Source organism: Xiphophorus hellerii, chromosome 6, assembly GCF_003331165.1.
Source record: "Xiphophorus hellerii strain 12219 chromosome 6, Xiphophorus_hellerii-4.1, whole genome shotgun sequence".
Classification (NCBI taxonomy): Eukaryota; Metazoa; Chordata; class Actinopteri; order Cyprinodontiformes; family Poeciliidae; genus Xiphophorus; species Xiphophorus hellerii.
The window spans coordinates 13106961-13120599 of NC_045677.1; the positions used below are offsets into that span (position 1 = coordinate 13106961).

At 40.3% G+C, this 13639-nt stretch overlaps 1 protein-coding gene across 1 annotated transcript; it reads right to left on the reverse strand.

Moving 5' to 3' along the window:
• Positions 1-3195: 3195 nt before the first annotated feature.
• fndc7a (fibronectin type III domain containing 7a) lies at positions 3196-13323 on the reverse strand. Its single transcript, XM_032566491.1, has 14 exons — positions 12142-13323; positions 11656-11674; positions 11275-11532; positions 9574-9834; positions 8868-9125; positions 7999-8250; positions 7603-7857; positions 7240-7497; positions 6613-6870; positions 6222-6476; positions 5853-6116; positions 4880-4909; positions 4718-4754; positions 3196-3955 (listed from the first exon to the last, which is right to left on the reverse strand). Exons 1-13 carry the CDS (start codon positions 12196-12198, stop codon positions 4726-4728), a joined length of 2454 nt encoding a protein of 817 aa, XP_032422382.1. The 5' UTR covers positions 12199-13323; the 3' UTR covers positions 3196-3955; positions 4718-4725.
• Between the last annotated feature and the right edge of the window lie 316 nt (positions 13324-13639).

Consider the following 13639-nt stretch of genomic DNA (forward strand, 5'->3'; position numbering starts at 1 on the left):
CCTAAAAGAGGACAGGTGGATGCCTCTGGGCCTTCCTGCCACTGTTACAAGAAAACAAACTACAGTATAAAATTTGTTACTGTAGGTGGAGGTGGAGGAGGGTATCTCAAAATCCCCAGTCTTTTGTGTTAGAGCTGTGCTTCCTCTTATGTGCCTGGAAAATACACATAGTTCTACATTCCTACTGGATATACTCATAGTTTTCAAGGTGAATGCAGCCTCTAAATGTGCAGCATGTTAACAGTGGGGTTTTCTAGAGGATTGTTGTGCAGTAATCTGACCTCTTTTTCTGCAATACACACAGTAACTTAGTCATGACTTTGCCTGATGTGGGTTAACACCTGCTTAAAGGTAGTTATTTTCAAAAGGTACTTTTAATCTGACAAATAAGCCTCATTAGAAAGAAAATATTAACTTATTGATCACGACTGTACATCACTCAAAGAGCGCATTAATGTTTTACCCAGGAGAGGATAACTAAACCCCTGAACAACATCCAAAGTGCTGCAGTCAAGAGGCATCCATGGATCCATGGGGAAATTTCAGTGGTGAACAAGAAAAAAAGAAATTTGTCTTGGTGATTCCTAGAACGGTTCTTTAACTGTAGCCTTGCAACACAAAGGTCCTGGGTTTTAAGTCCAGGACCTTCGTGGATTTAGGTCCACGAAGGACCTAAATCTGCATGCACGTGTTCTCTCTTGGTACTATGGCTTCCTACAACAGTAAAAACCAGGACTGTCAGGTTGGTCTGTCTAAATTGCCCTTGAATATAAATGGTTGAATGGTTGTTGGTTGCTGATCAACTTGCCGTAAGTCATGGAGTCATAAATCCTGTTTTTAACCAGAGAATCCTGCCCTCTGTTTGCCAAAGTCTGGACTTAAATCAAATTAAAATGCTGTGGCATGAGCTTAAATAGTCATTAAACGTACATGTATTACAATTCATTAATTAGAAATCCTCATGACGATCATAATTTTTTTAACACACAAAACCTAAAGCTATTATATAAAACAGCAGAATAGCATTTGCAAAGAGTAGGCAGCAACAACACAGAATAATTCAAAGATATCGTCACAAAGACCATTTTTATGATGACCTAAAATGAAACAAACATATCGTAATAAAAACCAGCAAACACATGGCTTCAGGGTTTTCCTCTTCACAACAGACTCTCATTTTTACTTTCACTGTATTCTGTTTTAGCTGTTATATAAATAAATGTGATAGTTTGCTGCGCGTCTCAGAGTTTAGCTGACAATAGGTCCATGCCTCTGCCCATCAGCTGATAGCTGCATGATTTTAAGGATCCAAATTTTCTAGCTGTAATAAATCCAGGGTGCCTTTTGTCTGCATCAAATTTGAAACCAAACATTATTCAATATGTTTGGTAAATTCAGACAATTTATTGTTTCCAGTTGGTCACAAGTACTGTATCTCTTACTGGAAACCCAACAGTACGAGCGCACAGATATACACATTTACACAAAGAAAAACATTTAGAGGGAAGTAAATCCATGAACTGTAGCGTGGAAGATGATCGTACAAGAAATCCAAAAAGTCAAATTTTATGTTTTGGTAGGAGTCAGATTTTCAATAAAATGCAAGAAATGACTTTCTAGGTCTTGATAAAAGATTAGATTTTTATTTGAGATTGTTAAAAGCCATGTCATGATGGCAAAAAATAATTCTGTTAAAAGAACATAATCGCACAACATGATAAAAAAATAGTTTTCCTGCGGTCCTGAAAAGCCTTCAGAGTCAGAATCCAAAAATGCATAATTTAGCTCAAATCTGACTTCATAGACAGTCGGGCTTTCTTCCATTCATTTGGATTTCTTCCAGTAAAATTTAACAAGGTCAGTCAGCAAACAGAAGGACAAGCTGTGACCGATTACCTTGATGTTCTACACTGTTTAGTCTGTCTATATTTTTAGCAATGGCATAGAAGGAAGTGAACACAGACATTCAGTCCATGTTGGTCATGCTTTAAAATATTCAATTAACATCGACAGCTGCCTCATTTTCTCTTGGAAATGGAAGATGGTTTTATACAGCGCACGCAATTTCCGGTGAGCGTCATAGCATTGAACTGGCGCGTTACACGCGTCATGGGCAAACGTTAGCAATTGCTAAAGATTAAAACCTCAACAAAGTCCTTGCCTCCAGGAATTAATAATTTCTCAGTAGCTAAGGGTCCAGACCCTCTGTGTTAGAAGCGAAACGTAGAACAAGGGCTAGTTTTACCAAGCTAACATCTCACCAACTATGGCGCCTCCTGAACCAAATATGTGTGAACGTTTCACGTGACTTTGACGCATGTACGGCATGCAAACAACATGTAAAATATGTGATGTTTGCACATCAAATAAAAGTAAAAAAAATCACCTATATGTTGCCTAAGAGACAATAAACATCCATCTTCATCTCTGACTTACATTTGCTCTGTTCCTTGGTCTTCATGATGCTGTTTGTCCTCTGAGGCCTTCACAGAACAACTGGATTTATACTGAGATTTCACTACATACAGCTGAACTTCTTTCGTAAATTCTGAAGACAGGCAGGTTACTCTGGATTTCATATTACAAATATGCAAGGGAAAATGCAGGCAGCACTTTTTACATTTTCATTGGTTGAGTATTTTGAAAAGGGAAAAATATATATTTAAAAAACTGCATTATGCTTGTTCCATGGGTGCAATAAAAGACCTTGTGTTCTTGTAGCTTGTTCTTGATGCATGTTTGGGACAGAACATTTTGTCTTGTGTGTAGTCCAAGAATTACGATGATATGTGATTTGGTCAGGACATGCTGACAAATACCACAAAGCATGCATGCTTTGTGGACCAATGTCACCTTTCCAGGAGTTTTTCCACATGAGTATTAAAATGTCCTGGCCAGAAATAACTTTTCATACTTTCTGTTTGATTCCTCAAAGGTTTTTGACTCATTTGATTGAACAGGTGTGAAAACGATGTACAGAGAAAGCAATGATGCTAAGCATGAAGAAATAAAAAAGTGGAGTTTATCAGTGATGCAACCTTAACAGCCATTTACATCGTCAGTTCCCAAATTTGCTGATTGACAGGGACCTGAATTTTTTGGGTTCAAACTCAAATCCTGAAAATATAATCTAATATAAATCCTGATGCAGCAAAAATCTTCTGAAACCCAAACAAAGAGATTCATAGACTTTTGTTTTTGGATGCAAAAAATTGACTTTATTGTTTTCATCTGTCAAACAAGCACAAACACATTCAGTGAAAGCAAAGTTAACACTGACTCTGTCTCCAGGAATTTGATCAGATGTATCATCCACACGACTGTGCACGCATGACTCCGAGCGGATGGGATTGATGTCATCTGTCCCAGTTTCGCGTTCAGGGCCACCAACCAACCAGGAGTAACGTGATATGCAACCGTGTGGAGGCCTTCTACTTGGAGAGGTCCTAGCTTATCATTTTATTTGTGTTTTAGTCATTACATACATGATGAATTCAATCAAATTGTTAGAATAATAGTAAAAAGAAGCACTTAATACTTCTGTATGAGTTGGGGCAGTCTTATTCTTTCCAGTTTGGGAATTTCTTTTCAAATTTTACTTCACATAATTACATGTCTCAGTTATTTATTTATTTTTTTGTGAAACATTACAGCGCCAATGTGTAAAGGTTAAATAAGTGGCCATTTCTTCTAAATCACCAAAACAATAATAAAAAAGAATTTTCAAAAAACAATTTCACAGTTGATTTTTTCCCCCAAAGCTCCCAGACATTTTGTGTTGTATGGCTTTGGTATTATTGTACTTGTATTTAATTATTTCTATATGGATTTTTATCTTATAAACAGTTTTTCTGAGATTTTAAACAAGCCGTAATATTCTTCATGAATCTTTTCAATCCCCACTAGTGTAAACAAAGCTTTTTGTCCACATTGTAATGATGGTAGATGATCCTCCCTGTGGGAGAGAGAGAGACAGAACAGACAACTTGATAAAATGTTGTTTTGTTGATAATTATTTGCACCCATCATCAGAGGCTCACATACATTCATGATGGGCTTGAATCCTAAATTAATGTGGGGCTTTTATTGACAAATTGAAGATGTTATTTTTTCCAGGATGGAGTAATTATAAAATAAAAATTTAAGCATAAATAATGAACAGGTTTGAATCTTTTAAAACATTTTTCTAAACCACACAGAGTCAAGTTTATACCAACTGGTTCAAGCAAATTGGACCTCCAATACTTGCTTTTTGGGAAATCCCTTCCTAATGCTTTCCATCCTTCTTTAAACCCGTTTGGATGTGTGTTTGGGATAATTTCCCAGTTTTAACTGTCAAAGTTTTAACTATATGACTGTTGATTTGAAGTGAAGCAGCAATCACTAAGTACGCAAAAAGGTACCAATGTCCTGTTCCTACATGTCCCCTTCAATAACTATTAACATGTTTCAAGAATAGTCATCAAACAAATCCCAGAGGTAAAAACTGGCCCAAGTTGCTTCTCTTTCTGCTCCTCGCTATTGTTTTCTTGTTCTTGCAAAGCCGGTTTATGGCTTCTTGTGATACTTCAATTGGATATCATGTGTCCCAAGGATCCAGTGAAAACAGCATACAGAGATTTTTTTTTGCATAGTCATCATCTCAAGTTGCTGTAATCTGTGTGGTTTTGTCAGGAAGGTGGTGTGTAAGCACCATGGAATCGAGCAATAAACTTACCACCGCTACTATATACTTCGTCTTCTTCGCGAGATAACTGGAGAAAAACAGAAATGACAGTTTAGGATTTCCCAAGGAAAGAAACATTTTCACTGAAAGGTTGTAAAGAAAGCAAATATTTAATTTGATTCTACATCCATCATTCTGACAAATTATACTCACCCATTCCAGCATTACTTCCTGGACAGAGAACTGAGAAAACAGTAAAAAAAAAACATTTGTAGTCAGAATCTTGAATGATTCAAATTGTTCAACACACAGTCCCAACCAGAAGTTTACATACACTCATCATGTGGATGAAAGTCATTTTACTTTTGTGGTCTTCAATGGTCAATTTAAAGACTTATTTCCTGAGTGAACTGATCAGAAAACCACCAGCTTCAATAAATTATCATTGGGTGCACAAGTTCAAATTAATTATGGGCTTCTCAAATTCAGACAGGGTCAAAATAGAATGTAAAATTAATCACAGATACTAATATTTGGTCTCTTAACAATTTGTAGAGAAACCACAGACTTTTTCTTACTTGACTGAATTGACAGCGGTTTTCTAGTCATACTGACTGTTCAAACCACTTAACATTTGAGTCCAGGTTTCACATGAACATGCTACATGAGGAAGCTGGAATTGAGTCAACAACCTTCAGATTGCAAGACATCTACTCTCCCCATAGACTTGGAACCAATCATGTCCAAGTCTTAACAAACCGACGCAGACAGTCACCCTAAGATAAAATGAAACTAGGATGTTCAAGAACAACCCAGGATCCGCCAGGCTTTCAGACCTTCTTATACCGAAGATGTTGTTTCATCAACCTGATCGCTCACAGAGAAACAAGTTTTCAATCAACCATGTGCTGAGAGTACAGCTCAAGATGGAAGATAAGAAGCGTGGTGAAATATGCCACCAGATACAGTTTGTATATTTGATTCTGTTTACCTAAAAAAACTCCCTAATAAATTTAAACCTGTGCATTCAGTTCTTATTTTTGAAAGTCATTGAAGTTGCTTTTAGAATAATCAATCCACCCTGAGAAAAAAATAACACTTTTAGTGCTTCTTTATGATTAAAACATCATTCATGCCGTGATGAGTGTATGCAAGCTTTTCAGAGACTACAGTACAGATGACCCACCTGAGTACGTCCTGGGCAGGCAGAAGGTCACTTTTACCCCGGACTTCCCCACTGGTGCTACGACTACCGTGTAGACGTCCCCGCAGGTTCCCTCCTGGATGTCGCAGTACATGCTGCCTGCAGCAGCAAAGCAGGTGTAGTTGGCCCCGGTTCCATAAAGCTCTACTGTATGGTTATAAGCCTGAGGGCTTGAAGAACGCCAGTACACCCTGAGCGAGTTGTTGGTGCGGCGATACAGCTTGACGCCTGTTGGACAGCATGCACCTAAAAGAAAGGAAATGAGTGTCTTGTCATTGTTTGTACTGATTGATCATTAGTTATTTTGTCTGTCATGTCTCTGCACATGACTGTGTGTGTGTTCATTCTCACTGGATGAGAATCCTTGATATTGGCACTGGGACCTGTATCCCGTGCTGCTGATGGCGTCCAGTTGGACGCTGTAGTTGGTGCCACAGGTGATGCAGCCCATCAGGCAGTGAGTGTCTAGAGTGTGACATTTGGCTTCCCCGCGTGGGGACATCAGGGTCGCTATGTAGGAGCCGGCACCGGTTCCGGGCGACCAGGTCAGGTTGGTCATAGCCTGGGTAACCTGGGTGACGTTTACAGTCGATGGGCAGCAAGGACCTCAGGCAGAAAAACAGACATCAAGTATTTATGCTGGGATATTTCTCACATTCTGGATCTGGATTTGTAAGGAAAGTAGATGGCCTAACCGCTTTTAAGAGAACGTAAATCTCGTAGCCAAAAGACACTGTTGTACCTGTTTCCAGAGTTTTGCTGTATCCAGGCAGACTTTTTCCGACTGCTGTGGAGGCCACAGCTGTGACTTCGTAGATTGTGCCGCAGGACAGCTGCGTGAGCTCACAGAAGTTATTTCTCGACTGGCAGGTGTATTTGTCGTAGCGTCCAGTAGCACTGATGGTGTAGTTTGTATTGGGGGAGTTTGGGGTGGATATCAGGACTTTGTATGTGGAGTTGGTGGTCTGTGTCATATTCAGGATCTCTGGAGAACATGGAGCTGGAGCAAGGAGGGCAGGAGAAAACAGAGGCTTTAGAAGAATACATTTGATTATTGTAAGTTTGAATTTAAACAATTTTATTGTTCAATTTCATGTTTAAGGCTCCATATTAAAAAATTCACTGGCTTCCCCTTTATGTTTGTGCAAAGTATGCAGGATCATCCAAAAGAGTTCAAACCACTTTATTGAGATTTTATCCAAGCAAAGAGTGGTTGCAAAATATATATTTTATTAAATAAAAATCTAAAAAGTGTGAGGTGGTTCACGTCAAGAAACTTTCTTGGGGTGTAAACGCTTCCGCAATCCACTGTGATGTAAATCTCCTCATTTGACTGCATCTAATAGTTTTTATTGTGACCCATCTGTACCTGTCTCCTGTTTGTATGGTGTGCAAGTGTAGTTGCACCCTCGTAACTCGCTGCAGGGGGTCACAGTCACAGAGTAGAGGGAGTTGCATGTCAGGTCTGAGAGAGCACACACTGGCGATGTGTCGTTGCAGTGCAGGACATTGTTGGTCTGAGCTGCTGTGGTCTCGTACAACTCGGCCCCCTTGACTGGGGACCACATGACCTCGAGTGTCTCTGTGGACACCAGCTTCACGGTTACATCCTGTGGACAACAAGGTACTGGGAAGGAGGAGACAGGGAGAAAAGAAGAAATGCAGAGAAACAACAATTAATGTATGTGCACATAGGTGGAGCCTACGTTGCTAAAGTAAACTACATTCTCACTGGTTGTGTAGTTGCGGACATCTGCGAAGAGGCTGGTGCCGGCCTGGTTGTAGGGGAACACGCTGGTGAGGTACGTGTAGCCACACATGCAGAAGAACTGGCAGGTGGTCTTTGTGGTGTTGCAGGACTTCTCTGTCCCATCATCCCTCTTTATGAAAGCCACGTAGTACTCCACCAGGGGCACCTTCTCCCACACCACCGAGCAGTTCCCGGCAGTGGGCTCCTCCACCCAGATGTTCTCTGGGGGACATGGGTCTGTCAACGGCACAGAACAACAACTTAGCATTATACAAGAAGCCTTGGTTATAGGAAGCCTTCCTTGTTGACTTTTAAACAAAAATTCAACGACGCCCTTTTTTTTGTACAAGAACATGGACGTGTGTGTGATGAACTCACATGTAATGTAGCCAACCGATTGCGAGGGGCTACTGGGTCCAGCATCGTTGTAGGCTGTAACGGTGATAGAGTGGTTCTGACCACACTCCTGAGGTGAGATGAAGCAGTAACTGTCACTCGTGTTACAGTTTTGGCCATTTGAGGCCAGGACCAAGTAGCTGTTAGCCCCCTGCACCGTCATCCAGTAAACAGCGATTCCAAGAGATCGACCCGGAGTCAGCTGGACTTGGGTTACATCTGGGCTCGGAGGACCTGGAGAAAAACAAATAAATTGAAGGTTGTCAGAGTTTTTACATCCAGACTGTGGAGATTATGTTATGGGTCTGCAACCTCTACAATCCAAAGAGCCGTACACTTAATCCACCTAATTAAAACTTGGTTAGAACGCATGGATATGTTTTAATCTAAACCATACCATAGTAGGTCTAGCTGTATATTTTGTGTCACTGTGCTGCGGGAAGGTGAACCTCTACCTCACAGTCAGTTTTAGCTAATTTCCTTTCTCTGAATTGTGGGAAACTGCAAAGTGTACTGCTTTGGGTTTGTGGAGTGCGCAAATGATAGGTGTCGTGTTAAAAATGTTAACACGTTCAAAGAGGGATGGATTATTACTTTATGATTTAAACTTTTCCAGAATCATGTCTCATGTTTGCTATGTTTTCTGATGTTCTGATGTTCTTTGCTCATTAAAACACACCTCTGAGCACAGCGCTCCATTTTATTCAGGAGTGTCACAGTAAAGGAGGCTGAATACAAACGGGTGCTATTGAGTAAATCCTCTTTCACTTGGTTTGTCACATAAAATTATAATAAATGTGTTGAAGCTTGTGATTGCGACCAAACAAAACGTGGGAAAAAATGCAGCTTACGGGTGATCTGGCAGACAGTGAGGTCATCACCGGTCCGACCCTCAGCGTCCCAAGCCATGCCCTTGATACAGTAGGAAACTCCTGGTTCGAGTTTGTCAAACGTCACCATGGTGTCAGTGGTGTTAAGTATGAGGCGGGTGCTGGAGCCTTCTTGGATCATAATCAGTGTGTAGCGGATTGCGTGCTCCACCGGGGGCCAGGTCACAAGGATGGAGTCATTGCTGGGGGAGGATGTGTTCAACTTGGGGGCAATGACAACTACAAATCAGACAAGGAGGGAATAAAAAGCAGAACATTAAAGAAGAAATAAATTAAAGCTCAAATTTCCTTACGTTATCTCTATTTGCCTTTTTGCTGTGAAATGTAAAAAAAAATCATTTGTGATCATATTACATTCATTTACTATTCATAAAGAGATGCAGCCTATTTCCCATGGTGTCTTTTTACAAGAAATGAAAATAGTACAGTACAAAAGAATGGATAAAGTTTCCACCTTCCTGCTTTTACCACAACAAGCATAAAATCAGTGACAATGGGCAGTGAAATAACAAGCCCTTATTGCCAGGAAAATGATAGAACAAGTTATTGTTTGGGTGGAACAACAGAAGGGCTGCATTTCATGCATGATACTGTACGCTGATTATACCATCTTGCATAAACTCATAACATGTTACACATGAGAGACTATAGAGGTATTTAATCCTACCTGTCCTGGCTTTGATGGGGTATGAAGGCTGGCTCCTGCCTCCGGAGTTGACAGACATGACGCTCAGAATGTAGTCGGTGTAGGGCTGCAGGCCCACCACCGTGCCCGGGGACTTTGCCATTGGGGTCTCAAAGAAAAAATCCCCCGTTGTTGACTCTGCCCTCAGGATGTAGCTGGTTGCCCCTGAAACTTCTGCAAACTCAACAGTGATGCTGTCGCTGTTTTTGGAGTAGGCCTGGTCAATGCTCGGGACATCGGGAGCTGAAGATTAAATGACAAGAGCGAAATTGAAAAATACTGAAACACATCAAACACACGTGTATAACAATGAATTCTTTAACAGTAGATAAAAAAAACAAAGTTTCTTTAGAGATACACATAGATTTTTTATTTCCAATATTTTTCATTTTGGTTGCTTCATTCACTTCACAGAATGTGAAAAAAGGAAATCTGTGATGATCGGCATATCTAAATATTTCTTTCATGAAATTTCAATCTTGTACTTTTAAGAATATCCTGTTATCAAGAAGATCTGAAAAAGTAACAGTGTTTCTTGGCATTAAATTTTATGTTGTTTGAAAGTTGATTTCCTTATAAATTATGCCAAGTTTGTCAGGAGAATGTATTTGTGTGTTGCGTACCTAGTGGAGTTGAGTATGTGAAATCCACTCTGCTAATGCCAGACAGCTTATTTTATATTGGACTTGATGGTGAATGGTTGTTCAACTACCAATATGCCTTGTTTTTTCAATTTCTTCATTTTATTAGCAGGTGACTTTGTAGCGTGAGGAAAACCTGTGCACAACCATGGCCACCTGGTGCCTCCTCACACGCTGTTGTGGGACGGCAGCTGATTCCTAAACCATAATTTGTCAGTCTGGTTGTGTTGTTTTTCTAAGCTGACCCCACAAGGGCTCAATAGAGTTGAGGTCAAGACCAGAGGCCAGAGGCAGGCCATTCCATCCTCTTCTCCTCCAAATTCTGGAGGTAGTTTCTAAAACACTCTGTCCTCTCGGGGCAATCATTGACGTCTTGTAGCATAGAGTTTAGTCTCCAAAAGTGGACACATTCGACCGCCTGGTTTTAGAATCTGAATTGAATATCTCTCCGTATTGATATTTCCTCCAATAATGACCTGCCTTGTTTTTCCATTAAGGAAGATGCTGCTTTAGACCAGTGGTCCCCAACCTTTTTATCACCGTGGCCCAGAGCTTGGGGGCCACTGCTTTAGACAACAATACTGTCTCTACCAAAAACTATTTACCACTGGCAGAGTATCAGACAGAGGATTTGACCCATGTAAACCACAAATTTATTTTCTTTACAGATGTGGCATCATTAAAGGAAACATTGTTACAAGGAAGAAATCAAGGATGGAACAAGAGTCTTCTTTCTTCTTGTTTTAATTTAAGATTTATGTCAGAAATATTTCATAGACCTTATGACAAAAAAGTCATGATGTTTTTCCAGATGTCCTACAGGAATGAATTATTTCCTCAAAGAATAAAGGGAAACATTTTTGAGATAATTATGAGAAATAGACATGTGATCGTAAACTAAAAATTTAAAACACAACTAAATATTTTCAAATTTTCGCTACACACAAATGTGTTGAATTGCATAAAAGTTAAGACTTTTGGAGTTCCTTTGAGCCTGAATCTTCCTCACTCTCCCATCTCACTGTGTTTGTTATCCACTGACCTGTTGTCTCCACCGTCTCTGCGCTGCTGAGGACATTGAGTGCATTGTCCATGGCCTCCAGCTGCATGGTGTACACTGTGCTTGGTGACAGCGAGTTCACCGAGCCCATCACCGTGTTGCCGCTGAACTGGGCGAAGACCGGCCTCGCGGGAGAGTTCTTGGGGGTCGCTGTGATCTTGTAGGAGCTGGCACCGGAGTGGACGCTCCACTGCACAGTCATGCTCTTTGATGTCACCGTAAATACTGACAGAGTGATGTCTGGGGACAAAAAGGAGATGGAGAGAAAGAAAACATTTACTTATGTTACTGACGTGCAGATTTGAGTTTTCCAAACATCCTGCACGTACATTCTTCTGCCAAATGAATATGAAGATAACTCACCATTTTGAGCGGTGCATACCTGAAAAGGACAAAATAGGCGGTTTAATGAGTGAAACAAAGATCGTGATATCTTGATGATTAATGGCAGGGCATAATTCCAGGAGCAGCAAGCTGTTGGTATTCCACATTATATCCTGGAGCCAATTATGCCCTGGATCATATTCTGGGAGCATGAGAGGCAGCAGGCTGCACATTACCTTCACTCAACACAGATTTCAGACCTTCTCAGTGCAGGTATTTCTTTCAGGTCGGAATGAATTTGCCTATTGAGCTAAGGATGGGCCTGCTGCATGCACTTGTTGAAAGCATGGACATTCAAAAGGTCCTGTGTTCGTGTACTTCAAAAATCCATCTCCTTCACAGTTAATAATCTAAATATCCTACAAACAAATGTAAACAGTGCTTTTCAAAGATAATGGGGTGTGTAATCCTTATTCTAGTTTTGTTGTAGGTCCAATGATAGCACCAATAAAAGTCAGCACTTACCCCTGTAAAAGTCAATAGAAGAAAAAGTTTGATCCTGTGCAAGCGCACCATTCCCATGCTGTCTGTGTTTTCCTGCCTGAAGCAGAAATGCGTGATGCTGTTTCTCAGAGTGACTTCAGGGCAATGACTCAGGCTTAAATTCAACGTTATTTTTTTTCCTCCCTCTCAGATGAGACGACAGGTGCTTTCTTGTTTCAGCAAATACCAAAAAGCCCAAAGGCTGTAACTCCACCCCTCAGAGGGGGTGTTAAAGTGACCTATAGGAGTCAGAGATGGGGGTTCGCCTTCGTTAGATGAGGACGTTGATAATGACGTGTATATTACAAGTTATTCAAGAGTGTTCTACCTGTTCTTTTTTTTTTTTTTTAGAAAAACACGTCTGGCAACCGGATCCTGCATATTAGCTGTGAATCTTTTGTTAAGAAAAGATAAGCTTAGACAAGGGATGACCCGTATACGCTGCTTATGTGTCTGGAAGGAAACTAAAATGATCTTCTTAGCAACATTTTGATACCTCCGGTTCTCTCACTTTCCGGTTCCTGATTCTGAGTAATTAAAGGTTTTTCTTTAGGTTGTTGATCTGTTTACAATCTTACTTTTATTTGACCAATAAATGTAACATTTTAGTTCAAAAAGGAGATGTAAACAAATTGATTATGTGCAGCGTGTCTACTTCATAGTAGAAAACATTAATAGGAAAAGATAATGTTACAGAACTCTAAATCCTCTGGGCCTTTGTCCAGAAATATTCCCATAAGAGGATGAGTATCTGTAATGAATGTGTATTCAGTGAACTGGGTGGGGGAATCCCATAGGACCGGCTCTGAAAAACACACTGAGCACAAAAAGGTTACATGTAGGAGGCTCATCAAATTGCTTTGTCAAAATTGATTCTACTGTGAAAAGGTATTGTCTATAAAATTTAACAGCGAGCAGAAGCAAGATCTGTTATTTTTTTAGGTTATCAGAGGTTGAATTGTTGGTATGTTTTGGATAATTTTCCTACTGTATAACTTCATTTTCCTACTGTGTAACTTTAGCATGTTTATGAACTGAAACATTGCTGACATTCTGTTCAGTATTTTGTGTTAAAGAGCCGATTTTATTGTTCCATTAAAAACAAGTCATTCAGACTTGGGAGCAGCAAGGCAACCTAGACTATTACTATGACTATGTTTGACTGTTGGTGTGATGTTCTTTTTCCAGAATGTCATGTAACATTTAACACTAGAACTACCAAAGATTCCCAAAATGGGAATCTTCGTCCAGGTACCAGTTTGGCCCTCCAAGAGAGGGTGTGAAGAGGTGCCTTTGTTATGTAAATAAGGCCATTACTATCCTGTTCCAAGGACAATCAGCGTGAAAGGTGATGTAGTGAGTTTGGCTCTCCTCCCCCCTGCTCATCTACAGGGATGCTAATTAGACCATTCAGAGTCGTCAGTTTGGCCACATTTGGATGCTAATAACCCAGTTTGGCCCTCTCTCGGTAGTTCTAGGA